Raw genomic sequence first — 27,060 nt, 5'->3', positions numbered from 1 at the left:
AAAGTCAAAGAGAGAAATTCTTTTTGAACCAGGAAAAGCTTTTAAACAAAAAATTCAATCAAAAAACAGTTAATAAGCTTGAAAAAGACGATTTCGATCAGAACAAACTGGAAAATCTACGCAACAAGAAGCTTCCACCAAAACCAGAGCCCGATTATGAAACAATCGAGAAGCAAGAATCCATGCCTTCAGTCTTTCGTCAGGCAAAATCGATGGGAACCAGAAAGGCAGAACACAATTACTTGATCGAATATGAAACTGTCGATGGAGAAGAAAAGCGAAAACGAAAAAGGGTTGAGAAAAAGAAAGAACACTCTGAATATGTTTATGAATACATCAAATAAAAACAACATTTTTCAAAAGAAAAAAAAACTTCATTTTCATTTTACGATTTCTTTTTTTTTCCAAAAAATCAAAAAAAAAATAAATTGCTCGTTCCCAATTGGGAACATTTGATAAACGACATTCCTTTTTCTTTCCCAAATACCTTCTTTGACGTTTCATTTCCCGCTTTCCTTGTTTTCCCACGTAAATGAGGATGATGGAAAAAACCCTCAGAAATTGAAGAAAAAATGTCAATTTTACAAAAATTGGGAAAAAATCGTTTTTTTTTTGACATTCAGAGTATATTTTTAGAAACAGACGTGCTGACTTTCTTGCAATAAATCACACTTCCCTGATCCCCAGATTTGTTGACGCACGGATGCCACCATCAAAGGGTCGTGGGATTCTAGAGCTCTGAGCTGACAGAGGAACTTATAAATAGCCTCATTTTCTCTCTTTGAGCTCGCCAGAGCTAGCAAAGGTGATAAGAGTCTGCTCTCTATGTTTGTGGTCTTTCATCCCTTTCGGCCATAAAACGTGCCGAGACCGGAGAAATAATTTTTCGCGAAAAAGAGATCGAACGAGATCGAAAATGACGAAAACGAAGAAAATACCGAAATCGTATTCTGGAATTGATTTCGGTTTTATTGATCGAAAAGGGGCGAGACTCTTCTTTATTCTGCAGATTTTTTTGATAAGCGTCAGTGTTATTGGAATTGCGACATCGATTTGGGGATTATTCGATAAAAATATTTCGTCAAAAGGTGAAAATTTTAAGCCGCGCGCGGCTAAAAAAATATTTCAAAGTGAAAAAAAAACTATTAAGAGATCTACATCAAACCCCTTGGAGAGCTGTTTCTAGCGCTATTTACTGGCATTTTTGGCCTCAACGCCTTATCACGTGACAGTTTGCCGTTGATGGTCTGCTACTGTTTCCTAGTTTTCGCATCCATGTAAGCCTATTTCACCAAAAATCGCCCGACAACAAATTCTAGCCGCGATACAATTTCCCTGACCATCGAAGCGACCAAAGTTTTCAGCTCCAATCGCGAAGTCACGGAAGATTTGAGCGAAAATGAAGTCATCGCCACTTGCGTTCGGGACTCTCTTTTCATGAGCTCACTTCTTTGCTCGTTTTTCTTGCAATTTTCTTCTGTTGTTTTTGTGATTAAACAATGGTACAAAATGCATCCGACTTCTGGAAAAGGTAAATTTTAAATTAATCAATCCGGGATTGACATTGTCAATTTGACAATCCCCGATTTTTTTTCATCCTTTTTTTAGGGCTGGAGTATTTTTCGACGCCACAATATCTTTTGCTTGGAGCAAATCCAAAGAAATTATATAAAAAATAAATCTCTTCTTTTAAAACCTTCATTCGTCAAAAATCGTCTGTTAAAACGTAATTAAAGCAGGAATAATGATCATTCGTGACCTTAAAAAACTCCAATTATAACATAAACCGAGGCAACTCTCTGTCTGAGGTCTTCGATTTGCGTTACTCTCATTTTCCCGTTTCAAATGGAGCAATTTTCTCAAATAAGAAATATTCAACTCGAAGATGAAGTTTTCAGAAGAGCGAGTTGTGAGCAGAGCAGGATTGTTTATGCGGCAGAGAGTGGAGATTTGCTGCAAGTTCAGAGAATTCTCAAGTTTGTGGGAAAAATTATTGAAGAGGTTTCGAAAATTTAAAAATTCAGGATTCGACCAAATTTGGTAAATTGGACAACTTCGGCTTGTTGGAGCGCGCTTCATATGGCTTCTCGATTTGGGCACTTGGATATTGTAAAGGAAAAGGATGCTTCTTTTAATAAAAATTCTATCAAAGAATCAGGAATATGCCTTTTGATAGTTTCTCGTTCAATCTGGCGCTGATTTGAATATTTTGAGGTAAAAAATATTTTTCTAAAAACTCTTCCTTGATTTCAAATTTGACTTCAGCTACTCGAAATCTACCCCACTCATGGAGGCCACTGCAGCGGGCCAAATTGATTGCGTTAGATTTTTGCTGAAAAAGGGATGCAAAGTCAATCTTCACGACACGACTGAGTTAAAATAACGAAAGCAATTTTCATCAAAATTAAAACTCAAGAATAGACCGAGATGGTTGCACGGCGGTTCATCTTGCTCTAGAATGCGAAGATCTGAAACTTTTCAAGCTGTTGCTCGCGAACTCTGCCAGATTATCGAGAAAGAATAATCAAGGACAAACTGGCTTCAGTCTACTGAAAGACCTGAAAGAATCAGTTGGCGAACCATGGACACTGATTTCAGAAGATTTAACAAATTCAGCTACGTACGATTCTCAATAAAAAAACATTTTTACAGAAGAATTTCAAATTCATTGTTCTAATGACATTGCTTTTTGAGATAATTGACAAAATAATTATGATAGAAAATCAATAAAAATCGCCCCGCAACGATTTCTTTTCGATTTCTTCCTAAAAACATTTTGCTATCTCAACATGAGCATAAGAACTCTTCTTTTTCTTGCATATTTTCGAGGCGAAAAAGTCACTTCTTCGACGAACAAATCAGAAGAATGCGTAAAGTTTTTCAATATGCCTTCCCATCTGAAACTTTCATGGAATAAGGCGAAGAAGATTTGTGAGAAACTCGGGGGAGAACTGGCCTACTTCGACACTGAAGAAGAATATTCGCTTTACAAGGAAAGTTTGAACATACTTGCTCAAGAGAACCTCGGAAAATACCGTTTTGAGTGGCTTGGTATTGAGAGAAAAAATGATAAATTCATCAATTTGGACGGACAACAGATTTCAGCGAGTTTCACCCCCGAAAATTTCAACATCTGGGCTCCAGAAGAACCAAATAATCAGAGGGGAAGAGAAAACTGTGTTGGAATCGATGGGCTTCATATTTACAACATCCCAAATCCAGGGCCGTTCATGGATTCCGAGATTCATTTGACAAACAGATGGGTTGACCGAAAATGCAATGAAAAACGTCAATTTACCTGCAAATTCAAGAATGCTCTTTACTGCTAGAAATGAGAAAAAAAAGAGGTTTCTTTGAATTTTTTTTTATTTTTTGATCAATGAAGATGAAAATATTTTTCGCAGTCAGAGAGAAAGAACATTTAGCAATTTGGGCTCTTTGACCAGCTGATTTCTTGAATTTTGTCGGCAAATTTCGCCTTCTTTCGGTCTGGCATCTTGTCAAGGCAGGCGGCGTTTTTGGCGATTTCCAAAACGTATTCTTCGATCAGGTCGATCATGGCGCAAGTATCAGCGAGTGAGTCGCTAGTTCGAAGTCTTTCAAGTTCGTCGTTGTTAGCCGCTTTCCTAAAATGGAATAGAAATGATGAAAAGCTTTTCTTCTTACCAAGTTTCATAAGAATCAGTTCCATAGTTGCCGGGCCAAAATGGCAATCTGCAGCCGCCTATAGCTGGTCTGTCGATGATGATTTCGTCGTGGGAGGTGAAGAAGCCGTTGACGCGGTTCATCAAGTTAATATATTTATTGTGATTCATTTGGCTCTTCTTTGCGGAGCTGAGTACGATGTCTCGGAGGTCGATGAACTGAGCGTACATGGTTCCATCTTTGGGAAGGTCGTAGCAGTTGGGGCAGACGTGGCCGGCTGTGGCGTGCGAAGTCAGGTTGTCTTCTCGGAATTCTAGAGAAAAAGGATCGGTGAGGATTAAGGAATCATAGAATTAGTGGTTGATAAAAACTTACGGATGTTGAAGTCAATTCGACCGTCGCCAGGAACGAAGCCATCTTTGAAGGAGATTTTGTAAATCTGGTCGCCGGCGGAATTGGTGTCGTGGAGTTCGACGTTGTCGACTGGATGGGCAGCGGTGATGAAGGTGACGGGCTCGTCGAAGGTCATGTACATGAAGTCGTCGTGGGTCCACCACCAGTTCATGTTCAATTCGCGCAGTTGGAACTCGATTCTAAATGAATAAGCTAGCTATAAAGCTTTCTGGGAATCTAACCTGTAATTGAAGCAGTCCTTGCAAACCCAAGTGTTGGTCTTGGTCATTTTGTAGGAGACGTCGTTACACCTATTCGGCTTCTTGTCCTGTTTCCAGGAGCAGGTAGCAGCAGCGGCGGAGATAAGACTGGCGGCTTTAAAAATTTTCATCTTCCTGTTTTTTTTTTGTCTTTTATCGATTCAAATTTTTTCTATTTGAATGATTGATTTTGATGATTTTGGCAAGATTTGCGGCTGTTTTATACCTGCTGGAACTGGCGATGGCGCCAACAGAACGGTTGTTTTACACGAAAATAAAACTTCGAATCGCAAAATGAACTGCGCTCAACTGCTTTTGGGTAAATACGCAGTCCTGGAAATCTCTTCCCTCGGTGGTTTAAAAAATCAACGTTGAAATTTTGATATTTAACCCCGCTATATACAAAGAAATTGGAAATTGGTTTCGTTGAATTTTTAAATTTCCAGTGAACATGACCCCAGCTACAAGGGTGCTGTATTTTGAACAAAAATTTGTCACTAAAAGACCGATTAGATTTAGAATGAGCACCTCCTGAGCTTTCGGAAGAAATTAATTAACCCAATTTAAAAAAAAACAGAAGCAAGAAGCAAAATTCGTAGGGAAATGATTCCCAAAATTAAACTAATCGTGGAATAGATTAAAAAGGCGCGGTCAAATAAGTATCATTTGGATCGAAATATTATATTAACCCTCATCGTGCCCAACTGGTCCTTTTTCACGTTATCAATTAATAGCCCGCTGTATGACAGGATCTGCTCAATTTGCAGCGTAAATTGCTGCTCATGGTTCCAATTGACAATTGCTGTCTCTGTTTTTGCATAAACGGGGAAAATAATTGCGATTCCTTCAGCAGAAAATAAGCATATTCGCAGCGATAAACGAATTATAAATTAAATTAAGACCGATGTTGAAGGCTCGAAGTGAATTTTAACGGTCAGCCCTGTTTTTCTGTCAAATACTTTAATTAATTTTTCAATTGAAAAATCTGTCCCTATCGTTGTCTCATTATTTTGATATTTTTGAATTAATCAAAGATATTGAGAGGTTGAGCTCTGAACTGCTCGCTTTCTCATGTTTTCGGAATAATATAACGGCCATTTCAACGGATTAATAATGATTTTAGATTCCTTTTCCATGAGCTGCAGGCTTCGTTAACTAGCTGTTTTTTCGAACTTTTTCGATTGAATGAACTCTTTTTGACCTTATTTATTCCTACAGAAGCTGCGATAACTCAAAATATTTGAGTCTAAAACGGATACTAAATCTCAGTTTATTCGTAAGGGTTTCCTACCCGAATTGACGAAAGTCAAAAAAATAATTTCCTTTATATGCAGATTCTGATAGCTCATCAAACAGAAAAGTTTTTCGTCCAAATTTCAGGTCGATTCCAAGTCAATTCTTTCAAGATCTTTCGCCAAATAAAAGTCGCCTTTCTGGACAATATTATATTTGTACCAGCCCATCTCCGAAATTTCCTAGAAAAAGAACATCAACCCCCAGCCGAAAGAAAATAGATTCACCTGAAGAAAAACAAGCGGCGAGCAATTCTGATTCGTAATAAAACCATGAGGAATTCTGTTCGGATCGCGGTTAAGTTTGAAAATTTCCCCGAAAGAAGGACGAATAAACGTGGATTTTTCGCTTATTTTGGCGAGATCGTCCACTTTGATCGTCATTTCTACATTTGTGCTGGCTAGGTTTGTTTACAAACAGCGAGAAATTTATGAAAAACCTGGTGGGGCATTTTCTATCAGCTCGAGAAGCTCTTCTTTCGTGGGAATCGACGCGATAGGTTTCTTTTTCAGCGCGAAATCGTTATCAAACTAGATTTTTTTATCATTTTCCGATTTCTGTGTCCCTTTTTTACCTTGAACCTTGCTTGACGAATTGAATATCTACACGCTGCTCCGGATATTCTCAGCATTCTATAGAAAGAATTGACAGTTAGACAGTTACTGTAACAGAAAAAGGTACAAAACAAAAAGAATTTATTACTTTTTTGTATAAAAATAGCAGATTTTGAATCCAAAATTGATTGTTGCAAAAATAATTAATAAAAGAATGTCTAAAAGTTTGCTCGAAAAAGCTACAGTCACAAAAGCGAATGCAAGAACAGACTAGTGCGAAAATACAGGGACAAGAAAAGACGAGAAAAGCGAAAGAAAGGTTTCTCAATTGTCGTGGCGTTGCGTTTTGACTTTTCCAGCGTATTTTTCATTTCTTTGCTGTCGCGTTTTTGACTTGCTTGAGGACCCATTCGAGGCCTTCTTTGACACCTTCGCCAGATTTGGCTGAGCATGGCTGGATTTGAAACGCGCGGTCTTTCAACTTGTGCAGCTTCAGTTCTCGGGCGACGTCGGCGCTAGAATTCAAAAATAAAGGTTTGAAATTTCTAAAAAGGCGACTTACGAAGTCTCGGCGGTTTCCAAGTCCTGCTTGTTCGCATAAACCAAACAAGGGACTTTTGCCAGGCGATCTTCTTGAAGAAGCTCGTCGAATTCCTCAAAAGACGATTTCTACAGCTCTTTTGCGTCTTCTCTTACCTCTGCTGCTTCCTGAAGTCTTCGAATATCCGCGCTGTCGACGACGTAAATCAGCACATCTGTGTTTTCAAAATAATTCGACCAATATGGCCTCAATCGCCGCTGTCCTCCGATGTCCCACACATTCAGCTAAAGAAAGAAGAGGTGAGAGAGGTTAAGGAGGGGGTTAAGGTACCTTGAAGCCATTTGTATTGACGGATTTGATGTTGAAGCCTTGCGTTGGAGTGACTTCCGTGATGTCTTCGCTCGAGAATTTCTTGACAATCGTCGTTTTTCCTGAAAAATTGAAGCTGTGGAAATTCGAGGTACTTTACCAGCATTATCAAGCCCTAGTAAAAGAATTCTGCATTCTTTCGTCTCCTTCGGCCGCAAACTCCTGAGCAACGCCAGCAAACCCATCTAGAATTTCAAAAATTGACGTTTATTTGTTCAAATTTAATATGATTTCTACAGATAATTTCATACAGCCTGTATGAATTTTCGAAAAGAATAGAGAAGAGAATCAAAATCAAAACAGGAGCGAGAAAAATAATTTCATTTTTTGTTTATACAGAGATTTTTTCTTTAATTTCTAATAAACAATTAAACATCATTATAACAATTATCTCGGGTGATAGACACTCAAATATCGCGGTGGATCGTGAGGAAGAGGAATGGTGATGTTCGTTAAATTCGTCAAAAGAGGATGAAGATATCGAGCTGCATCCATATTGTTCTAAAAAGATCCAATTTGAGATCGAAAACAGCATGATTTTTACCTGAATGAGACGGCGAAACTTTTCTTTTCCCTCTTCGTCGCCTTGGAAATTCGGGTCTCGGTGGAATTCTGCGCCAAGTCGGATCAGCTCGAGGCCGAAAGTTCTGATGTCGTCGGCGAGGAGGCGGATTTCTTGACCGAGATCTTTCGCTTGGGGCGTAACTGGGGTCATTCGTTCTGGATCATTATATCTAAAATGCGTCTGTAGAATGGGGCAATGGGAGGAGTAGACGAACCTGGTTCTTTCTTCAGGTCTTGCATTATTGACGCACTGGACAAGCGCAGCTCGAAAATTTCTGAAAAGAGGGTTAAGAAAGGAGGACCGATCGATTTCCGATTTACCTGTGGAAAATAGCAATGTGGCGGAGTCGATTTCCAGCCATACTCAGCTGTTGATTTTGGGCCTCTTCCGGATTAAAATATGGCTGATTATTAAAGTATTCGATCGTCTCTTGACGCTTTTTTAGGTTTGAAATTTCGAACGGAAAAGGGGAAAATCGGAGGAAGTATGTTTTTCGTAAAGAAACATTGCCTTTCGCTAAAATTTCAAACAGTTCCTGTCTGGGAGTCGCGTGATCGGACACAAGAGCGTAGCCAGTTGGGTTGAAGGGGAGATTATTCGCTGGATTTTGAAGATTATCAGAAGGATGGACGGAAAGATGACTGGGAACTACCATTTGCTGCTGCTGGGGCTGTTGATAAATCTGATGCTGATGATGCTGGTGTTGATGATGCTGATGCTGGTGAGAATGCTGCTGTTGGAAATGACCTTGCATATTTCCAGCTGGATTGCCAGTCATTGGAGACCGCGATTGAAGAGTTTGCTGCGGTGGCATCATTACAAAAGGAGTACCGCCAGTTTTGACAACGAGATCGCCCAGTTTTATGCTTGTTTCGTACTGCTGCCCGCGATTTTTGGGTGTTCCCCAGATAAACTTGTCGCGCGGAGTTGAGTTCTCGTTCTTGTGTCGGACGTATTCGAGAATGTGGTGAAGGGTGAAGTCTTTGTCGGCGCTAGAAATTCGGAATAAGATCATTTGAACGATAAACAACTAAAATCATCTAATAAAGCAACACAACGATTCTCATCGATGAGCGAATTACTTTCGCTGGGATGTGTAAACAGCAGTAGTCATTCAAATTCCAACGAAAATGAGTCGCTCGAAAATAAGAATCATGATAGAGAAGCGCTCTTACATGACAGTAACTGGGCTCTGCCCTTCCTGATGCCGCATGCCTTGCCCAGTTGAAATCTTCCTCATCACTTTGATCGATATCTCCACTTGATTCGGTTTCGGTTTCTTTCGTATGTACAAATCTGGACGATGAGTTGGCCACGCTTTCAGGTACATATCTTTAGCTGAAGAACGGATTGGGAAGGGAAAGGAAAGGGGTGACTTACATTTGAAATCGATCTTCGTTGAATCATGGTCTTCGATGGAGTCGAAGAGGTTTTTGACGTTGTTGAAATTCGCACAGAGGCAATAGAATTCGATCGTGATTTCTTCGGAGGGAATATTTTTGAACTAAAAAGAAGTCATAACCAACATCTAGCGGTTAAAACTAACCTTTATTCGAATAATAGATCTGCTGGACTGATTTCTATCCGGTTCTACAGTCGCTTCACATCCCGAATTTCCAATGACGATAATTTGGCTGTCCTTGACTTGATGTTTCAAATTTCGCAGAAAAATTTCTTTCTCATTTGCTTTGAAGACGATTTTGATTCTTTGCTCGGACGGATCTGAGGTTTGAGCTTCAGTTTCGATTTTGACGATTTCGAATTTCTTTCCTTGCTCGTCGACTTCCATTTTCTTTCGTTTCTTTGCCGATCCGATTCTTCCTTTTTAAGAAAAACTCTTTTCCTCTTTCGGAATAAAATTCACTCCGCCCCATTTCAAAGCACGCTTCGAAAGGGAAAATCGACGAATAACGGCGCGGTGATTGGACGATTGCTTTCCCTTTCGTCTTGAGTAACTTTGAATCAAGAAAAAAAGGAATTAAAAATTTATGACGAAAGAATGAATCATTTACTGCTATAATTATTTCTTTACATCGACAGTTTTAATAGAAGAATGAGGACCAAAAATAAAAATTCTTTGAAAATGACTTTATCTCGATTTTCAATTTTGTATCAACCATTGCATCTGGGTCAAAACTTGAGTGGAATTCAACCTCTTCTAACTACCTCGATAACAATATAAGCTTCAGGAAAATCAAGAAAATATTGTTCGAAGTTTAGCTTTATGGAAAATTTTTGCAGACTTTGTCAACCTTCATCCAACGCATATGCTCGCAGCTGTATTTAGGGTTTGAAAAATCACATTTTTGGCTGAGCATGAGCATGACTGAGCACGGCGTGCCCAAATTAGCTTAGGCGGAGCAAGACGGAGCATTTGCGTGGTCAAACTTTGCTCATTGTTCATTCTGATTCTTCTGATTCTACCTATCATTAAAGAGAATTATTATCAAAAATCTTTGGAAGTACAAATACATAGTCTGCAAGACCATATTTGCATTTGAGTCAAATGATTTTACAAAAGTGAACTCGGTAGACGAGGTCATAACCCCGCGCAAGCAAAGTAAACTTTGAAAATGCAAACAATTTCAGACCAGACTAGACATTTTCTAGCTCGCAGAAGAACTCGCTTTCAAAACCGCTTAAAATGAAGATTCTCAATTTTCTTCTTTATTCCTCTTTTTCCAAAGAAATTCCGACAGAAACGATCGAGAAAATCGTCGGCGACATGGATACCATGTTCAAATCGAGCATCAGCGGATACAAAGAGATCAAAGCTGGAATTTCGAAAACGAATTTTATAATGCCGGAGCCGTGTAGAAACATGAACTCGTTTAAAAATGTCGCTCAGTGTGGACAGACTTTTGTTGAAGATGTTTATGCTACTGGATGTAAGTTTGGCAAGAATTTTTTGAAAGAAAATTTCAAAAAATAGATTTCCAAAAAAAATAATTTTCGAAAAATCAGAATTGTATTCTGATCCCAATTTAGTAAAAAGCATAATCGCCACATTCAACAACCTAATTGGCGACACCTCCTCCGTCCAAGAAAGCTTAGACAAACTGAACACGAACTTCGACCAGCTGGTGCTCGAAATGGGTGGAGACATAGATGAGAACACGAAGATCAAAATAGAAAAAGCGAAAATCGCGATATCCAGCTTGGTCGATTTTACCATCGAAGGTGGGGCAGATTTCGGGTTTAGAATATAACTCGCTTGATTCTCTCTTTTTTTTTCATAACTATTTTTCACATTGAAATCAGAAGGTGCTCTAATTCCAAATTCGCCCAAATTGCTTTTCCCCTGACAACCCGCTTTAGACAAAAATCTCTTCGCTGGTATTCCCAGTTCGATAATCAAAGTTGACGATATAATTTGGGAATCTGCTGAAGAATCTGTTCAGATTACTGATGCTCTGTTAGCAAAAGTAAGTACTTTTCCCGAAATTGCCTAAAACCACAATTTTCCAGTGGGGTGGAAGATACACGCCCGCGGCAAGAAAGTCTTTCGACCTTTGTCGAGGCGAAAATGAAACGATCCCAAAAGATCAACTGTCCAGATGCGGCGAAAAACTCATGGAAGATCTCAAAATCAGCCAAAGTAGCCTAACCCACACTCACTCTTCCTCTAAAAATTCTCAGAAACGAGCTTGATGACTGATTTTCTTCAATTTTCGTTCGATAAATTCGATGCTGACTGGAATGGCGAGCTCGATTTTCAAGAGTTTGAGAAGATTTTTGCCAATTTCATCGCGACAACTGGATCGACGATGATCAAATTATTTGACAAGAATGGAAATGGTATATTAGATAAAGCTGAAATCGTCCAGGTAAAGACGTCAAAAATGATAATGGAAACAGGGTTTTTCAGATTTTGAAGGAGCTAGGAAAATTTGGTCGCTTTCAGGCCGATTCTTTAGACGGATCAGATATTAACTACTATATCCACCCCGCTGCAGATGTAAGTTTTTCTCAATTATTCAAATTCCAATGGAATTTTGTTAATAACAAAATCTAGTTTATTTCGAGCTTTCTGGTTACGATCAAAGAGACAATCTCAAAGTCAGAAATGACGAATATGACAGCGAAGGTGATCACTAGACTAGCTGGAGATTATTACGACCTGCAAATGAGAAATTGGACGAAAGATACTAAAAATTCGAAATAAATCAAAATTTCAAATTTCAAAAGCTTGGCAAATTGCTTGCATAGCTTCATTTTATTTTAAGCCAATGAGTGAAGTAAAATGAGGATAAAAGTTGCGTGAGTGAAAATTTTCAAATCTGCTACAGTTGTTTTTACAGTTAGATCTTGACGACCCAGGAGTCGGAGACGTATATGTAAAATCTGCTACAGTTGTTTTTACAGTTAGATCTTGACGACCCAGGAGTCGGAGACGTATATGTAAAATTTCAAACAGTTCCTGTCTGGGAGTCGCGTGATCGGACACAAGAGCGTAGCCAGTTGGGTTGAAGGGGAGATTATTCGCTGGATTTTGAAGATTATCAGAAGGATGGACGGAAAGATGACTGGGAACTACCATTTGCTGCTGCTGGGGCTGTTGATAAATCTGATGCTGATGATGCTGGTGTTGATGATGCTGATGCTGGTGAGAATGCTGCTGTTGGAAATGACCTTGCATATTTCCAGCTGGATTGCCAGTCATTGGAGACCGCGATTGAAGAGTTTGCTGCGGTGGCATCATTACAAAAGGAGTACCGCCAGTTTTGACAACGAGATCGCCCAGTTTTATGCTTGTTTCGTACTGCTGCCCGCGATTTTTGGGTGTTCCCCAGATAAACTTGTCGCGCGGAGTTGAGTTCTCGTTCTTGTGTCGGACGTATTCGAGAATGTGGTGAAGGGTGAAGTCTTTGTCGGCGCTAGAAATTCGGAATAAGATCATTTGAACGATAAACAACTAAAATCATCTAATAAAGCAACACAACGATTCTCATCGATGAGCGAATTACTTTCGCTGGGATGTGTAAACAGCAGTAGTCATTCAAATTCCAACGAAAATGAGTCGCTCGAAAATAAGAATCATGATAGAGAAGCGCTCTTACATGACAGTAACTGGGCTCTGCCCTTCCTGATGCCGCATGCCTTGCCCAGTTGAAATCTTCCTCATCACTTTGATCGATATCTCCACTTGATTCGGTTTCGGTTTCTTTCGTATGTACAAATCTGGACGATGAGTTGGCCACGCTTTCAGGTACATATCTTTAGCTGAAGAACGGATTGGGAAGGGAAAGGAAAGGGGTGACTTACATTTGAAATCGATCTTCGTTGAATCATGGTCTTCGATGGAGTCGAAGAGGTTTTTGACGTTGTTGAAATTCGCACAGAGGCAATAGAATTCGATCGTGATTTCTTCGGAGGGAATATTTTTGAACTAAAAAGAAGTCATAACCAACATCTAGCGGTTAAAACTAACCTTTATTCGAATAATAGATCTGCTGGACTGATTTCTATCCGGTTCTACAGTCGCTTCACATCCCGAATTTCCAATGACGATAATTTGGCTGTCCTTGACTTGATGTTTCAAATTTCGCAGAAAAATTTCTTTCTCATTTGCTTTGAAGACGATTTTGATTCTTTGCTCGGACGGATCTGAGGTTTGAGCTTCAGTTTCGATTTTGACGATTTCGAATTTCTTTCCTTGCTCGTCGACTTCCATTTTCTTTCGTTTCTTTGCCGATCCGATTCTTCCTTTTTAAGAAAAACTCTTTTCCTCTTTCGGAATAAAATTCACTCCGCCCCATTTCAAAGCACGCTTCGAAAGGGAAAATCGACGAATAACGGCGCGGTGATTGGACGATTGCTTTCCCTTTCGTCTTGAGTAACTTTGAATCAAGAAAAAAAGGAATTAAAAATTTATGACGAAAGAATGAATCATTTACTGCTATAATTATTTCTTTACATCGACAGTTTTAATAGAAGAATGAGGACCAAAAATAAAAATTCTTTGAAAATGACTTTATCTCGATTTTCAATTTTGTATCAACCATTGCATCTGGGTCAAAACTTGAGTGGAATTCAACCTCTTCTAACTACCTCGATAACAATATAAGCTTCAGGAAAATCAAGAAAATATTGTTCGAAGTTTAGCTTTATGGAAAATTTTTGCAGACTTTGTCAACCTTCATCCAACGCATATGCTCGCAGCTGTATTTAGGGTTTGAAAAATCACATTTTTGGCTGAGCATGAGCATGACTGAGCACGGCGTGCCCAAATTAGCTTAGGCGGAGCAAGACGGAGCATTTGCGTGGTCAAACTTTGCTCATTGTTCATTCTGATTCTTCTGATTCTACCTATCATTAAAGAGAATTATTATCAAAAATCTTTGGAAGTACAAATACATAGTCTGCAAGACCATATTTGCATTTGAGTCAAATGATTTTACAAAAGTGAACTCGGTAGACGAGGTCATAACCCCGCGCAAGCAAAGTAAACTTTGAAAATGCAAACAATTTCAGACCAGACTAGACATTTTCTAGCTCGCAGAAGAACTCGCTTTCAAAACCGCTTAAAATGAAGATTCTCAATTTTCTTCTTTATTCCTCTTTTTCCAAAGAAATTCCGACAGAAACGATCGAGAAAATCGTCGGCGACATGGATACCATGTTCAAATCGAGCATCAGCGGATACAAAGAGATCAAAGCTGGAATTTCGAAAACGAATTTTATAATGCCGGAGCCGTGTAGAAACATGAACTCGTTTAAAAATGTCGCTCAGTGTGGACAGACTTTTGTTGAAGATGTTTATGCTACTGGATGTAAGTTTGGCAAGAATTTTTTGAAAGAAAATTTCAAAAAATAGATTTCCAAAAAAAATAATTTTCGAAAAATCAGAATTGTATTCTGATCCCAATTTAGTAAAAAGCATAATCGCCACATTCAACAACCTAATTGGCGACACCTCCTCCGTCCAAGAAAGCTTAGACAAACTGAACACGAACTTCGACCAGCTGGTGCTCGAAATGGGTGGAGACATAGATGAGAACACGAAGATCAAAATAGAAAAAGCGAAAATCGCGATATCCAGCTTGGTCGATTTTACCATCGAAGGTGGGGCAGATTTCGGGTTTAGAATATAACTCGCTTGATTCTCTCTTTTTTTTTCATAACTATTTTTCACATTGAAATCAGAAGGTGCTCTAATTCCAAATTCGCCCAAATTGCTTTTCCCCTGACAACCCGCTTTAGACAAAAATCTCTTCGCTGGTATTCCCAGTTCGATAATCAAAGTTGACGATATAATTTGGGAATCTGCTGAAGAATCTGTTCAGATTACTGATGCTCTGTTAGCAAAAGTAAGTACTTTTCCCGAAATTGCCTAAAACCACAATTTTCCAGTGGGGTGGAAGATACACGCCCGCGGCAAGAAAGTCTTTCGACCTTTGTCGAGGCGAAAATGAAACGATCCCAAAAGATCAACTGTCCAGATGCGGCGAAAAACTCATGGAAGATCTCAAAATCAGCCAAAGTAGCCTAACCCACACTCACTCTTCCTCTAAAAATTCTCAGAAACGAGCTTGATGACTGATTTTCTTCAATTTTCGTTCGATAAATTCGATGCTGACTGGAATGGCGAGCTCGATTTTCAAGAGTTTGAGAAGATTTTTGCCAATTTCATCGCGACAACTGGATCGACGATGATCAAATTATTTGACAAGAATGGAAATGGTATATTAGATAAAGCTGAAATCGTCCAGGTAAAGACGTCAAAAATGATAATGGAAACAGGGTTTTTCAGATTTTGAAGGAGCTAGGAAAATTTGGTCGCTTTCAGGCCGATTCTTTAGACGGATCAGATATTAACTACTATATCCACCCCGCTGCAGATGTAAGTTTTTTCTCAATTATTCAAATTCCAATGGAATTTTGTTAATAACAAAATCTAGTTTATTTCGAGCTTTCTGGTTACGATCAAAGAGACAATCTCAAAGTCAGAAATGACGAATATGACAGCGAAGGTGATCACTAGACTAGCTGGAGATTATTACGACCTGCAAATGAGAAATTGGACGAAAGATACTAAAAATTCGAAATAAATCAAAATTTCAAATTTCAAAAGCTTGGCAAATTGCTTGCATAGCTTCATTTTATTTTAAGCCAATGAGTGAAGTAAAATGAGGATAAAAGTTGCGTGAGTGAAAATTTTCAAATCTGCTACAGTTGTTTTTACAGTTAGATCTTGACGACCCAGGAGTCGGAGACGTATCGTTTCTCGCATCGCTTTACTTGGTGCCAGTAGAGTCGCTTGTCCGTCAAGAACTTTTCCTCGCAAAGGATGCAGACTCTCCATCTGATCGGTCGAGGAGGCGGTTTGGGCTTTTCTTTCAATTTTCGTCGAGGAATAACAATTCTAAGAAGAAGTTTTATGATCAAAAACCCACAATTCATGACTTACAATCCATTAGCCCGCATACAGTAAGGCGCGTGTTTCTGAACCTCGTCAAAGCGCTTGAATTTGAGTCCGCATTTGTTGCATTTCTTCGGGTGCTTTCGAAGGTGCAAGTTGAGCTGCGTCAATGAGTTGAATTGGCGAGTGCAGATTGTGCATTCGTAGATTGTCCGCGTCACTGTCTTTGGAGCCATCTCGGGTGCGTATTGAAGTCGCGTTTCTTCAAATCGCGGGGCGAAACCGTTCGGAAGCATGACTGGGACTGGCGGACCGGGAACGACAATCGTGGAGGAACGAGGCGGAAGGAGATTCTTGGGCCGAGATTTGGAATTGGCGGCAGTGGAGGATGAAGGAATGGATTGAGAAGAGGAGGGAGTTTGGCTGTCTTCATCATCGGAATCGGATTTGAGGCTCAAGTCGGGAATAGGAGCTGCAGAAGCGCGTTCCTTTTGATAAATCTAAAGTCAAAGGTTATTTCTTAGGAAAAACGAAGATAAAACGGTTGATGATCATGACTTTTGAACAATTTTATGCAAGATATCTCATAATAACTCACCTTTTCTACGATAGCCTTGTATTCCCTACATTTTCGTCTATTCGCGTCTGTTTCCCGAAAGGGCGCTTTGAACTGCAACTCTTCGAGCAAATCATCAACCAGCAATTGATGCTCGACCGTGCGCGTATGCCGCTGCAATTTCGTCAAATTCGGCGGGTAGACGGGCCCCATACCGCGGATTCGAATCAGCTTGTGGTACATTTTCTCTTTTTCGGAATAGCTCAAGCCAGGTTCGATCTTGATTCCAAGAACGTCGGATGCTTTTGGATGCGGCCTTTGATCGACCACGTCAGAATCTGGCTCCGTTTTGTATTCGTAGAGGTAGTCGTGATACGGATACCCGTCGCAGAGACGCTCGGAAATGTGCGAACAGCTGGATGATAGGGTAGACCCTTCGTTGTCTGATGGACATTCTCTTTCTTCGACATATTCTTCATCCACGACTTCTCCCTAAAATCGTTTGATAAAAATTTTTTATAGAAATAACTAGGATTCCTGGGTGACCCTCCTTTCGTCAGGAAAATTCTTGTATCCTCCATTCGTCAGGAAAATCCGCTTATTTCCTGACGGATGGAGGATGAGAGTTTCTAGAACCTTCAAGCACATGTTAGTAGTTATAGTAGTGACTGACCATTTGATAATTTTTCTGTGTGTTGATTGGGTGCGAGCGATGTAGCACTGAACCGGAAGGCTCACGGCTCAGTGCGGGGGGAAGGCCCCTCAGGGCCTTCTTGACACTCATCAGACTCCAAATGAAAGCATTTTACGCCACCACCAAGGTGCTGCACCACTTGCATTACATGCATGGCACCAACACACACTATAGGGCGGCGTGATTTTTTTCTCCACTCCACACAGCGATTTTTTACTTGTTCAAATGGTCAGTCACTACTATTTTCGCCTATTTAAAAATAAAAATTATTTTAAACGCACTACCCCACTATTCTAACGCTACTGAACCCGCCTATCTTTTTACATTACTCTAAACTTAACTCTAACCCTTAGAACTAAACCCTTCAACAAAGTAATTTCGCTAACTCGGGCCCCTCTGCACCAATTCTCTTCGCCCGCTCGACCCAGCGCTCCAATACCAACGCGCCAATTGCCGCGCGGATCCACGCCCATGGATTAGCCCCGCCATTGTCCCGCATCGATCCGCCTTCTCGCTTACTCATCGGGCTCTAGAAGCTTCGGCACGTTCTACTCATTCTCGAACTTTCTATTCATTGATCCATTCAGGCTCTCTCCACCAGCTCAGCCGCCGCCTCCGCCGCCCAGCTGCTCCAGCGCCCCGATCACTCTCACTGCCACTGATTATCACGACCCTCGCGCACGATCGCTCAGCTTAGTCTATTCTCACTGCCTCCGAAAACCGTAATCCCTTTTTCAGTCTGAATGAACCTATCAATAAATAAACCCCCTTCTATTTGAATAAATGGAACTGTAAAAAATCAAGTCGCTTTATTGACGCAAGCATCAACCCCTTAATAAAACTTAAAATCGGTTCAATATCCAGCGCTCTTTTTCTCGCGCTCTTGGAAGTAAAAGTCGATGAATCGATGGCGTTAGCTTCCCCTTCAAATACGATGGCCCGTATTTTTCATTTTTACTTTAGAATTCTCAGCAGGAACCGATTTCATAGCCTGATTTTTTCCATATTTAACCACGAAGCTAAGAGCCTACTTCATAATTTTAAAAATGCATCCTGAGCTGCAATAATGAAATCGCGAAAGAGTTTTATTGTCTATTAAAAATATGATTTTTTAAAATGAGCTGCAACTTCCTGAAATTTAAGAGCGATGCCACTACAACGGCGCTCAATTGAGAGAAAATAAAATACAAAAAAAGTAAGTCTTCCATGATTACAACGATCATTAAATGGGGTTTTTAGAAAAAAATAAAATGAATACTGAAGCCGAACGAAGATCAGAAGATTTACCGGAAAGCTTACTTGTCATATAAAATGTTAAATCTAAAGCGCATTGAAATCCTTTGGAAGGTTCTCCAATAACGTTAAAATTATCATAAAATGCTTTCTTTATTTTTCTTAGTTTTCGGATAAAACTTGACCATAAAAATAAAATGAAACGTAAAGATTTCCGCTTCTGTTAATGAAATACTGGATTTATTTCGTATATTAAAATGAATTCTAAATTTTTGTTTGTGCCTAGATAATGTCGAACTATTTTCTTAAAATGATGCTAATTTTCTGATGGCTTTTAAATAATCAAATAGACTTTCTTTCTTTAAATGAAACTAAAAAATTTCTGATAAATCTAATGTAGTCTACGATAAGTAAAAACATTCTATATATTAATTAAAATAAAATGAATCTCTATCAATGCAATTTGCGTGGTATATGACTTCTTGAAAATGAAACTTTATGCAATTAAATTATGAATAGAGTAATGTTATCGAAATAAAATGAGTCTCAAGGAACGAAACCTGTGCAGTAATCGCAGAGATCTTAAAATAAAATGAATCAAAACTGTCTGTCTCATTTATTCTTATGTACATTCGAATTATAAAATGATAGCAAAAAGTATTTCGCTTTTCGTCTTTTGTTAGAAAATTAATTACGTTCTTAATAAAAATACAAAATGAAACTTTATGATCAATCATATACTGCACAATCGCGTTTTCTTGAAAAACTTTTTTAAAATAAACTCTTTAATTTCGAATTTTGCAAATTATATTTATTTGCAGGAATGAATGGGTGATTATATGTTATGTACAGTTACTATTTGCAGTTCAGCTGAGTTATTTACAGTGACAGTGGATGCTTTTTTGCAGTGTACAACTAGAGTTCGCAGAAGTGTCGCAAAGATGATGATCCAGAAGATGTGATAGGCAAGGGTGATCCAGAATGCAGTAATTACAAATGCAGTGAAAAGAGCCAAGAGAGCAAAAGAGGCAATTCCATACTTGAAAATGTCCATCATCTTCTTCTTTCTTCTTTCTTCGTTCTTCTTTTTCTGAAAATTTAGTTTTTTTTGATTTTGATAACTCTGGAATTTTCGACCGCTTATATGTAGACTTTCCAGCTGTTTATGCAAGCAGATTTTTCTCACCTGGACTTGGTTTCATTTATGACCATCTGGATGTTATTAATCTCGATAATAATCTCAATTAGTGTTATTATTTTGATTAATTACTTTTGATCAAGGATTCATATAAATTTATTTTAATCAAAGCGCTTCTCAGAAATAACATGCATTCATCAAATAAAACTGAATATATTTAGATTTCAAGCTCAATTTACTGTAGAATTTGATACTTTTGCCTTGTCAAAAAAATATTGAAATCAACAATGATATAAAGTATTCTTTTTATTTTTTGATTTGTTTGTCTAACAGAATGTTGATAAAAAGAAATTACTTTCCGTCTTCAGGCTTCTTTTCGTCTTCATTCTCGCTTTCAGAGGATTCGTCTCCAAAAACTCCTTGAAGTCTCCGAGCTGCCTTGTTCTCTTCTTGGTCGCGCATTTTGGTAGTTGTTCGTAACTCTCGTCGAAGTAGCATTAGGTTGGGGTCATTATTAGGATATGATCCAAAATAATTATAATCTCGCTTGTTGATCATGATCGTAAAGTTATCAAAAGATACGCCAGATCGAATTCTGTCTCGCAACTTTTTCGGGACTTTGAGATTCTTTCGTTTGATAATTTCGGCAAGAGTTGGCGCTGGAATATAAAAGTTTTCACCACCAACAACTTTCCACAGGCGATATCCTAAGAAGGGCTCGAACTTTTTTGCCCGTCACCGATAAGTTCTTCGCATTTCTGAATATATTCGTCGTGGCTCATTTGGATTTGAGGGATAAATGGCGTTCGTTGTTGATCGCACTCGTCCGCTGAGCACGAGTCTTCGCTAGATTGTGCGGGGATATTCATTTTAAAACCGTCAGTCATTTTATTGCTTGTACTTTTATCGAAGTAAAGGACGTCAAAGTAAATTCACCGCTGAATTTAAAGCGCTTTACACCTGGGCGGAAGGAAGTAAAAAGAAGCGTTGAATGTTGTTGACATTTACGGCAAGGGTGGTTTAGGCGGAAAATCTCTCGAACGTGATTTTCTAGAGATACCGTTGTTTTTCGGCGAAAACCGCGTCTCTAGAACAGCTCCTTATGTTTTGAAAAATTGGCCAAAATGGTCAGTTTGTCTTTTCAAGCAGTCAAGGAAACGTCAAAAGTGCGTTTTTCGTCAAAATGGTAAGTCATAATCGGCGTTATTTCTGCAATAATGGGCTAAATTTATTCGGGGGCGGTAACTTACTTGATTTTCTAGCGAACTAGATCTCTAACTACTCGTTTTTCCCGGTTGGAGTCCAATCTTCGGGCGGCTGAGCGTCATCTTCGGGCAACTCGTCTCGAGCTTTTTGGCGAAGAAGATTCATCTTCGGCGTCAAGCGAGCCTTCTGACTTTGACATGTCCGATGCGGAAGACCAGAGAGGGTTTGTCAAATATACCGAGCTTGGGTCCATGAGGAAACGTTCCAATCCTCTTGAACAGCGATCTCGCATTCAGGAGGAGCAACTGGAGGCGCAGCACCGGGAAATTTGTCGTCAAGCCGCGGTGCTACGAGACGAGCCTCTGGCGGAGGAAAACCGACGCGATTTGTTCAATCGGCTTTCTCAACGAAAGCAGCAAGGCAAGGCTGGTCCTTCAAGCGAGGAGCCGACTGATATCGAGGAACCTCGTCAAGGGCCAAGACGTGGCGCACGATTTGGTGAGACTGGCGGTGTGGGTCCAGCCTTCCACCGAGGGATGAATGAAATCTTCAACAGTCTCGACGAGGCTGCGCGAAACCCAGGTAAAGCTTTCCGAAAAGCTCTTACCCCTGGAAAGAAAACCCCGTCCCGAAAGACGCCCGCCAAGAAAACGCCTGGCCGTAAAACGCCCGGCAAAAAGAGTGCGAAGAAGATTGTCGGCTCAATGGTCCGAGGACGACGTAAGTTTTTTTCGTTTATTTTACGTTAAAATTTTCTTAGGAGAGACCTTCAAACAGTCTCCTCGCGATCAGGCCGACCATAACGAAGAGTTACCAATTCAATTGGTAGTACGTCTGCTTGGCCAGTATTTGAACGTGGACGACCGCGAAATTCTGGCGGAAAAAGCGGCCGAATTGGAAGCCGAATTCGAACGGCGATTTGGCGTCTTTTGGAGCGATCTCCTGAGCGGCCGCTGTCGAGTTACATTCCTTACACGAAGCGGAAGAAGCTGGAATGTCGACGGCCCCCAGTGGGAAAAAGAGGCCGACGAGCAAGACGAATAAATCTTGCCTGCAAGAAAGACAAATCTGTGCGCTTGTTATGAGCTGCAAATAAAAACATTTATTTCTAGAAATTGTGTGTATTTATTGTCGAAAGTAGCGGTTTGATTAGAAGCAGTATTACTAGAGGCTAGTCGAAAGGAGTGTCTATGGATGTGAAATAGTATCGTTCAACGGCTACTCTGTAGTGGATGTGGAGTGTTTTTTCGAGGTCGTGGACCATTTTTATCGCTTTTCGAGTCGGTTTTTCGTATTTATTGCCCCCAAGAAGGGCCGCTTTCCAAAGGGGTTCGTTCAAGAGTTTTTTGATTTTGGTCAGTCGCCGGCAGTGCTAAATCCTATTTTATAGAAATCTAAGAAAGATTTACTTACATCAGGAATCCAGTGCTCAAGTAGCATCATCTCATCACTTGCGCAGATATAAGTCAGCCGTACAGTGTTGACAAACATTCTTGATATGTTGGTGAACGTTTGCATTTGATGGAGGTCTTGCGCTATTTTTTGGCGATAAGCGGTTATTTCGTGTTGTGTGAGTTCGCGCATCTTTAAAAACTTGATGAAATTTTTTAATTTGCCTATTTATTGAACTAAAAATCGAAAGCATGCAGGAATTTAGAAAAGATCAGTTGTGAAAGTAACAAAAATAACTAAAAAGAAGTGTTTATCAAGTTGAGATAGTAGCGATCAACTGCAGCGGGAAAGTGGATTTTGAGAGTGTTTTCAAGGTCTTGCATGAGTTTTCGTATGTTTTGCACTTTTTTGCCGATGTCGTCAGGTCGCTTATCAGCGTCTTTCCACATTTTCTGATCGAGCATTGTTTTCATGTCGTCTAGTCGTTTGCATTGCTTAAAAATAAACAAAATTGAACATTTTTGTCGCTTACCTCGGGTACGTTTCGCTCCTCTAAAATCACTTTTTCGGGCCAGATTGATACGAGACAATCGATTTCGTCCACAAAGTGTTTTGTGTATACTCGAAAGTCGCGCATCTTCCGTAAACCCCTGGTATATTGATCTTCGTAAGCGTTTCGCTCCTCTTCAGTCAGGTCGGCCATCATGAATGATTGGTGGCGTTTGGGTTTCGCTCGGCTATTTATACCCTATTTCGATTTATCATGAATATTTTTGAAAAAGGCGCGATTTTCAATTGAGACATCTTTTCAATTTACCATAACTTCCAGCAAAAGTAAAAAGTTGAGCGCTTAAGAAAAAAGTGGCGCCCGAGGGGAGTGTCTGAGTTGAAGTTCTTTTCATTTTTACTAACAATCATTTCGCAAAATGTTGATAAAAAGCCTGGAGTTTTTTGAAGATGTAAAACTGGATTTTCCATGTTTCAAGCTTGAGAATTCTAACCGTCAATGCCACAATCCGATACTTCAATCAGTCAAATCTATGGGATTTTTTAAAAAGTTACAACGAATTTCCTTCTTTATTGAAAGTTATTTTAATACGGAATCAAATAAAATAGAGAACAGAGTCGTTGTTCGACAGCACGAATGGTTGATTGAGTACTCTCCGTCTTTCTGCGTTCATCAGATGCACTTGAATAAGATATACGATAACTTACCATCAATGACTTCTTATGGATTGACCAAAAGTGGATCTTTTGGAGTGAACTTCGGTCGCCGCGGCGTTATGGAACACATGTGCAAGGTCCAACGCGAGTTCGTCTATGATCGCAGCGTCTCGGAAACGATTTTTTGCAGCGTTCAGAAGATAATTTATCCATGTTTGAAAGAGGTTTTTTTCTCATTAAACCCTGGCAGAAATTGTGAGTACCCGTTTCGAATACTTATCGTTTTATATGGGCAACTCTGGGCTCGTTCTTTGTTGGAGAAGGATCCGCGTTTTCAAACTTCAGACGATCAACCTGACATACAAGCTATCAACTTTTTCATAGAGCGTCTTTTGAAAGACGTTGGTATTCCTCAAGATGAAATTTATCCTGAATTAGGGACACAAGACGAATTCCTCTACCATATTTCAATCTGTAGATTAGTGTATGGAAGCTACTTCAGATTTTCCCGCAGTAGAATGGAATATTATTTCGGAGGCGTATATTCTTTCATGCCTTGGTTTGGAAGCAAGCAAAGATTTCGAACATACATTCAAGAGTTAGAAGAAAAAGCGTTGACATGCGGCTATACTTTTGTAAGCTTTCTTTTTTCAACGCTTCAATAACGATTTAGTTCCACCCGTTCTTTCTCCCAGATAACGAAGAGCATGAAATCGCGTCCGATTCTTACGTTCCCCGACGAGAAATTCGAAAATACAATATCTTCAGGAAAACTGCCTTAACTCAGCAGAGGCCTACATCTTTTATTATAGAGCGTGAATGGTACGATATGGTCAATTTGTATAGGCACAATTAGAAAAATATGGCGCTACATTCGTAGATTGAAGAAGAACTAATCGATCACTCTTTAAAAGCTCTTGCGCGCTGTGCTCAATAAAATATTTCTCCTGTTTTATTTGATAAAAAGTTATGAAGAAAATTTATGAAGAGTTTACTCGAGATAAATTGTATCAGTACGATGTTGGAGTTGTTGTTACTCATCAGAATCGCTTTCAAAGCAGTCAACCTATTCTTTATGAGTTTTTATGCAGTGCGGTTACTCACGCGTCGTCAAAAATAACGTTTTTTGTGAAAGAAAACATCGATGAAAGGACTGGGATCAAATCTTCGTCATTGGTTATTAGACAGGTGGAGGAGTGCATCTCTCCCGGACCGTCTTCAAATATTCACTCATCGCCGAACGAATTAGTTAAAAATAAAAAGAAAACTGTCAAGGAGTTTTTGAACGATCAACCCGAAGAAGGCGCTACTTATTGCTTGGGGTATAAAAAATTACGGAATGGTTTGGTCAAGCGAGAATTTGTCTATGAAAATAAAAAGCTAACATGTACTGTTCAATGCCATAAACATCCAAATCTCAACATATTTTTTCGAAATCTGAATTTATTTGGAAAGGCTTTTTTATGCGAAAAAGCGTTGTATGTTTTGTACGCGCAAGTTTGGGCGAGAGGGCTTATGGAAAAGAATCCAAAGTACTCGTCAGATAAGAAAAAGATTGATGAGCGTGTTTATTCCCTTTGTCGCGCGGCTCAGATGGCTCCTTGCGAATATATGGTATCGGAAATGGACAAAGTTACGACTCATTTTTATTATGTTACTGCGAAAATGTTTCTTCAACGCGATCAGGGTCAGTATTTTGGAGACAACAAAGAACTTGGAGAAAAATGGATTTCTCTTTTAAATAGTAAATGTAAGTTTTTTATATTGATGATTGATTACTTTTTATCAAGGGTCAACTCCTGCGCTCGAACACAACTCGTTTCCCCTGCATTTTCGAAACTATTTAGCGGAAGAAAAATGTTGCTGCGCAAAAGAGGAATGCGACGAAAGAATTTGCGAACATAAAGAAATGCCTTGTATTTTTATGTAGTTTTTTTATTCATGTCAGAAATCAATAAATTTATATTGCAAATTTACTGTGACAGGCCAAACATCCATGGTGCACCACCCAGCCCAGCCACCTCCCCGAAATAATTCGTAATTACTCGAGGTTGATCCGCGTGTCGGACGTCCCGTTGGAGGATGACGTAGTTGTAATTGGGGATTCTTCTTTCTTTAAAAAGTTTCATTGCTTGATTGTAAGGCTCGACCAGGCCACACTTGGTTGCAATCGTTTTGTTAATGCCGCAGTCAGTGTGATTGTTCATTAGCACAAAACTTGTCATGCAATTCCTAAAATAAAGTGTTAGATATGAAATAAAAAACACGAATAATAAAACAAACCTGGCAGTAATAGCTTTTTTGCCCTTTTCGTAAAAATTCTGGGCTATAAAGGCTAACGAGACACCTAAATGTCTACGCCCGTATGACAGTAAATATTCGCAAGTGTTACTTTCGACCGATGATGACCATAAATCATCAACCACTATAAGGCTTTTACTATCTGCTTCAATTTGGAAAGTGTCATCGACCCACTCTTGCGAGGGAAGTCCTTCCATTAAATATAGTTGCTGATGACTATGGGGCGTAATATGAAGAGGCTCTAGTCGTGGCATAAAATAATAAATAGATTCAATTTCGCCGTTGATTCCGTCACACTCGATTAAATTTTTTACGAAGTTACTTTTACCTGTGCCTGTCGAGCCCGCAATAAGCAGTGAACAGGGGTGACGGAAGCGAAAGTCGGGGACGAATTTCGTTAAATGTTGATGCATTTTACGAAAGCGACTTCGAATTGGCCAGGAATCTTTCCTTGGTAAGTTGGCGCGTTTGCGTCTGCTGGCGTGTATCCGTTGATACAGACGACGAGTGTTTTGTCCTGAAGGTCAGTAAGAAGACCAGTCGGCTCGTTGAAGTAGTTTCTGATTTCGGGCTCTTCTTGATTCCAATTTCTTGGGTTGAAGTGGAAAAAAGCGTCGCGATTTGTCTCCAATTTCTCTTGGCCTGGAAATTTTATATCTCCAAGGTCAAACTTTTTGATTTTTCCGGTGACCTTGTAAGTTCCACCGCTTATCCAAGATTGGACGTTCAAGTTGTCAATTTTGACTTTGGTTAAGGATTCAGCTCTTTTTGCTAACTCGTCCATTGTTCTGGCGTTTTGAAATACTGTCGAGCGTTTTTATAGTCCAAATTTCATGTTAACACTAAGGGGCGCTCGCGCCGCGCGTATAAAACCGGATACCGTATCAACTTTTCTTTAATCTTATAATTGTTCTTTTTAAAGTAACAGCAAAAGAAGAAAACCAATTAATCAGGTATTTATGCGTGAATTTTTGAATGTTGATTTGGAATGATTTTATGATTTTGTGAGCATGAGTGTAACGCTTTATTTTTAAAGAAATGGCTAATCAAATTGACCTGAATAAAATACCCTTGAATGGTGGCTGTTATTTTTCACTGTCGCAAATGTTAAATATTTGCTCCTTTTGGGAAATTAACCCCCTGACTAATAGAGTGAGAGTTCGGGCTCCGAAAACGAAAGCAGAGCCTTATCCCGATTATGATACCGAGGAAGAGGGTACAGCCCAGCTACTTGCGGGACTTTGCAACCGGAAAATACCTCGAGGACAGGCTAGACGGTCTCGACGAATTAGAGGTCAAGCGCCTCGAGACAGAAGCGAGGAAGCCAGTGAGCCCGAATCCACCTTTGAAGAGAAAACGTGGCCGCCCGCGGAAGGTGAAACAACCCTTAACGG

General features: G+C 39.6%; 10 protein-coding genes across 11 annotated transcripts in view; 4 read left to right on the top strand and 6 right to left on the bottom strand.

The window, feature by feature from the left end:
- Positions 1–771: 771 nt before the first annotated feature.
- LOC145711447 (uncharacterized) lies at positions 772–1,679 on the top strand. The gene is made up of 4 exons (XM_081789139.1): positions 772–1,088; positions 1,151–1,277; positions 1,320–1,531; positions 1,609–1,679. The coding sequence occupies exons 1-4, from the start codon at positions 917–919 to the stop codon at positions 1,677–1,679; spliced, it is 582 nt and encodes a 193-aa protein (XP_081645265.1). The 5' UTR covers positions 772–916.
- Positions 1,680–2,789: 1,110 nt separating this feature from the next.
- On the top strand, positions 2,790–3,329 carry LOC145711446 (pulmonary surfactant-associated protein D-like). Its single transcript, XM_081789138.1, has one exon. The coding sequence runs from the start codon at positions 2,790–2,792 to the stop codon at positions 3,327–3,329; it is 540 nt and encodes a 179-aa protein (XP_081645264.1).
- Positions 3,330–3,367: 38 nt separating this feature from the next.
- Positions 3,368–5,122, bottom strand: LOC145695547 (uncharacterized). The gene is made up of 4 exons (XM_081772534.1): positions 4,281–5,122; positions 4,021–4,238; positions 3,667–3,958; positions 3,368–3,626 (listed from the first exon to the last, which is right to left on the bottom strand). Exons 1-4 carry the CDS (start codon positions 4,427–4,429, stop codon positions 3,422–3,424), a joined length of 864 nt encoding a protein of 287 aa, XP_081628660.1. The 5' UTR covers positions 4,430–5,122; the 3' UTR covers positions 3,368–3,421.
- A 233-nt stretch (positions 5,123–5,355) lies between these two features.
- On the bottom strand, positions 5,356–6,222 carry LOC145695548 (uncharacterized). The gene is made up of 4 exons (XM_081772535.1): positions 6,166–6,222; positions 6,031–6,121; positions 5,819–5,991; positions 5,356–5,773 (listed from the first exon to the last, which is right to left on the bottom strand). The coding sequence occupies exons 1-4, from the start codon at positions 6,220–6,222 to the stop codon at positions 5,675–5,677; spliced, it is 420 nt and encodes a 139-aa protein (XP_081628661.1). The 3' UTR covers positions 5,356–5,674.
- Positions 6,223–6,269: 47 nt separating this feature from the next.
- Positions 6,270–7,250, bottom strand: LOC145702273 (ADP-ribosylation factor-like protein 3). The gene is made up of 5 exons (XM_081779494.1): positions 7,156–7,250; positions 7,017–7,117; positions 6,842–6,970; positions 6,708–6,799; positions 6,270–6,660 (listed from the first exon to the last, which is right to left on the bottom strand). The coding sequence occupies exons 1-5, from the start codon at positions 7,238–7,240 to the stop codon at positions 6,513–6,515; spliced, it is 555 nt and encodes a 184-aa protein (XP_081635620.1). The 5' UTR covers positions 7,241–7,250; the 3' UTR covers positions 6,270–6,512.
- A 168-nt stretch (positions 7,251–7,418) lies between these two features.
- Positions 7,419–9,501, bottom strand: LOC145702262 (uncharacterized). Its single transcript, XM_081779483.1, has 8 exons — positions 9,167–9,501; positions 9,001–9,124; positions 8,796–8,958; positions 8,158–8,612; positions 7,941–8,058; positions 7,835–7,894; positions 7,600–7,789; positions 7,419–7,556 (listed from the first exon to the last, which is right to left on the bottom strand). Exons 1-8 carry the CDS (start codon positions 9,407–9,409, stop codon positions 7,443–7,445), a joined length of 1,467 nt encoding a protein of 488 aa, XP_081635609.1. The 5' UTR covers positions 9,410–9,501; the 3' UTR covers positions 7,419–7,442.
- A 594-nt stretch (positions 9,502–10,095) lies between these two features.
- LOC145696074 (uncharacterized) lies at positions 10,096–11,808 on the top strand. The gene is made up of 7 exons (XM_081773064.1): positions 10,096–10,508; positions 10,609–10,800; positions 10,939–11,045; positions 11,089–11,218; positions 11,260–11,447; positions 11,489–11,578; positions 11,636–11,808. Exons 1-7 carry the CDS (start codon positions 10,265–10,267, stop codon positions 11,783–11,785), a joined length of 1,101 nt encoding a protein of 366 aa, XP_081629190.1. The 5' UTR covers positions 10,096–10,264; the 3' UTR covers positions 11,786–11,808.
- A 9-nt stretch (positions 11,809–11,817) lies between these two features.
- On the bottom strand, positions 11,818–13,386 carry LOC145696063 (uncharacterized). The gene is made up of 4 exons (XM_081773053.1): positions 13,052–13,386; positions 12,886–13,009; positions 12,681–12,843; positions 11,818–12,497 (listed from the first exon to the last, which is right to left on the bottom strand). Exons 1-4 carry the CDS (start codon positions 13,292–13,294, stop codon positions 11,837–11,839), a joined length of 1,191 nt encoding a protein of 396 aa, XP_081629179.1. The 5' UTR covers positions 13,295–13,386; the 3' UTR covers positions 11,818–11,836.
- Positions 13,387–13,980: 594 nt separating this feature from the next.
- Positions 13,981–15,694, top strand: LOC145707423 (uncharacterized). Its single transcript, XM_081784951.1, has 7 exons — positions 13,981–14,393; positions 14,494–14,685; positions 14,824–14,930; positions 14,974–15,103; positions 15,145–15,332; positions 15,374–15,463; positions 15,522–15,694. Exons 1-7 carry the CDS (start codon positions 14,150–14,152, stop codon positions 15,669–15,671), a joined length of 1,101 nt encoding a protein of 366 aa, XP_081641077.1. The 5' UTR covers positions 13,981–14,149; the 3' UTR covers positions 15,672–15,694.
- Positions 15,695–15,708: 14 nt separating this feature from the next.
- Positions 15,709–27,060, bottom strand: part of LOC145707406 (uncharacterized) — a 35,730-nt gene continuing 24,378 nt past the window's right edge. For both annotated transcript variants that reach the window (XM_081784939.1, XM_081784932.1), the window contains 3 exons: positions 16,581–17,030; positions 16,031–16,482; positions 15,709–15,985 (listed from right to left, as the gene is read on the bottom strand). In XM_081784939.1, the coding sequence (XP_081641065.1) occupies positions 15,808–15,985; positions 16,031–16,482; positions 16,581–17,030 (1,080 nt within the window). In that variant the 3' untranslated portion in view covers positions 15,709–15,807. The remainder of the gene's footprint in view (positions 15,986–16,030; positions 16,483–16,580; positions 17,031–27,060) is intronic.

This window comes from Oikopleura dioica, chromosome 1 (genome assembly GCF_907165135.1).
Source record: "Oikopleura dioica chromosome 1, OKI2018_I68_1.0, whole genome shotgun sequence".
Lineage (NCBI taxonomy): Eukaryota > Metazoa > Chordata > Appendicularia > Copelata > Oikopleuridae > Oikopleura > Oikopleura dioica.
Note: the sequence above shows the minus strand (reverse complement) of the source record. Positions and strands in the feature narration are given on the sequence as shown.

What these genes read in the sequence shown, in the direction of transcription:
- LOC145696063 (XM_081773053.1), bottom strand. Translation starts at nt 13,294, where the DNA reads ATGGAAGTCGACGAGCAAGGAAAGAAATTCGAAATCGTCAAAATCGAA. An exon ending in AACGAAGATCGATTTCAAAT is followed by an intron (nt 12,844 to 12,885) that starts GTAAGTCACCCC and finishes TCCGTTCTTCAG; the next exon opens with CTAAAGATATGTACCTGAAA. An exon ending in CAGAGCCCAGTTACTGTCAT is followed by an intron (nt 12,498 to 12,680) that starts GTAAGAGCGCTT and finishes CCGAATTTCTAG; the next exon opens with CGCCGACAAAGACTTCACCC.
- LOC145702273 (XM_081779494.1), bottom strand. Translation starts at nt 7,240, where the DNA reads ATGGGTTTGCTGGCGTTGCTCAGGAGTTTGCGGCCGAAGGAGACGAAA. An exon ending in ACTAGGGCTTGATAATGCTG is followed by an intron (nt 7,118 to 7,155) that starts GTAAAGTACCTC and finishes TCAATTTTTCAG; the next exon opens with GAAAAACGACGATTGTCAAG. An exon ending in GACTTCAGGAAGCAGCAGAG is followed by an intron (nt 6,800 to 6,841) that starts GTAAGAGAAGAC and finishes TCGTCTTTTGAG; the next exon opens with GAATTCGACGAGCTTCTTCA.
- LOC145696074 (XM_081773064.1), top strand. Translation starts at nt 10,265, where the DNA reads ATGAAGATTCTCAATTTTCTTCTTTATTCCTCTTTTTCCAAAGAAATT. An exon ending in GGTCGATTTTACCATCGAAG is followed by an intron (nt 10,801 to 10,938) that starts GTGGGGCAGATT and finishes AACCCGCTTTAG; the next exon opens with ACAAAAATCTCTTCGCTGGT. An exon ending in CTGATGCTCTGTTAGCAAAA is followed by an intron (nt 11,046 to 11,088) that starts GTAAGTACTTTT and finishes ACAATTTTCCAG; the next exon opens with TGGGGTGGAAGATACACGCC.
- LOC145711447 (XM_081789139.1), top strand. Translation starts at nt 917, where the DNA reads ATGACGAAAACGAAGAAAATACCGAAATCGTATTCTGGAATTGATTTC. An exon ending in TTCCTAGTTTTCGCATCCAT is followed by an intron (nt 1,278 to 1,319) that starts GTAAGCCTATTT and finishes AACAAATTCTAG; the next exon opens with CCGCGATACAATTTCCCTGA. An exon ending in GCATCCGACTTCTGGAAAAG is followed by an intron (nt 1,532 to 1,608) that starts GTAAATTTTAAA and finishes TCCTTTTTTTAG; the next exon opens with GGCTGGAGTATTTTTCGACG.
- LOC145711446 (XM_081789138.1), top strand. Translation starts at nt 2,790, where the DNA reads ATGAGCATAAGAACTCTTCTTTTTCTTGCATATTTTCGAGGCGAAAAA.
- LOC145707423 (XM_081784951.1), top strand. Translation starts at nt 14,150, where the DNA reads ATGAAGATTCTCAATTTTCTTCTTTATTCCTCTTTTTCCAAAGAAATT. An exon ending in AGATGTTTATGCTACTGGAT is followed by an intron (nt 14,394 to 14,493) that starts GTAAGTTTGGCA and finishes ATCCCAATTTAG; the next exon opens with TAAAAAGCATAATCGCCACA. An exon ending in CTGATGCTCTGTTAGCAAAA is followed by an intron (nt 14,931 to 14,973) that starts GTAAGTACTTTT and finishes ACAATTTTCCAG; the next exon opens with TGGGGTGGAAGATACACGCC.
- LOC145695547 (XM_081772534.1), bottom strand. Translation starts at nt 4,429, where the DNA reads ATGAAAATTTTTAAAGCCGCCAGTCTTATCTCCGCCGCTGCTGCTACC. An exon ending in AAGGACTGCTTCAATTACAG is followed by an intron (nt 4,239 to 4,280) that starts GTTAGATTCCCA and finishes TTATTCATTTAG; the next exon opens with AATCGAGTTCCAACTGCGCG. An exon ending in TCGAATTGACTTCAACATCC is followed by an intron (nt 3,959 to 4,020) that starts GTAAGTTTTTAT and finishes CTTTTTCTCTAG; the next exon opens with AATTCCGAGAAGACAACCTG.
- LOC145702262 (XM_081779483.1), bottom strand. Translation starts at nt 9,409, where the DNA reads ATGGAAGTCGACGAGCAAGGAAAGAAATTCGAAATCGTCAAAATCGAA. An exon ending in AACGAAGATCGATTTCAAAT is followed by an intron (nt 8,959 to 9,000) that starts GTAAGTCACCCC and finishes TCCGTTCTTCAG; the next exon opens with CTAAAGATATGTACCTGAAA. An exon ending in CACATTGCTATTTTCCACAG is followed by an intron (nt 7,895 to 7,940) that starts GTAAATCGGAAA and finishes CCCTCTTTTCAG; the next exon opens with AAATTTTCGAGCTGCGCTTG.
- LOC145695548 (XM_081772535.1), bottom strand. Translation starts at nt 6,222, where the DNA reads ATGCTGAGAATATCCGGAGCAGCGTGTAGATATTCAATTCGTCAAGCA. An exon ending in TTCGTCAAGCAAGGTTCAAG is followed by an intron (nt 6,122 to 6,165) that starts GTAAAAAAGGGA and finishes AAAAAAATCTAG; the next exon opens with TTTGATAACGATTTCGCGCT. An exon ending in CGCCGCTTGTTTTTCTTCAG is followed by an intron (nt 5,774 to 5,818) that starts GTGAATCTATTT and finishes TTCTTTTTCTAG; the next exon opens with GAAATTTCGGAGATGGGCTG.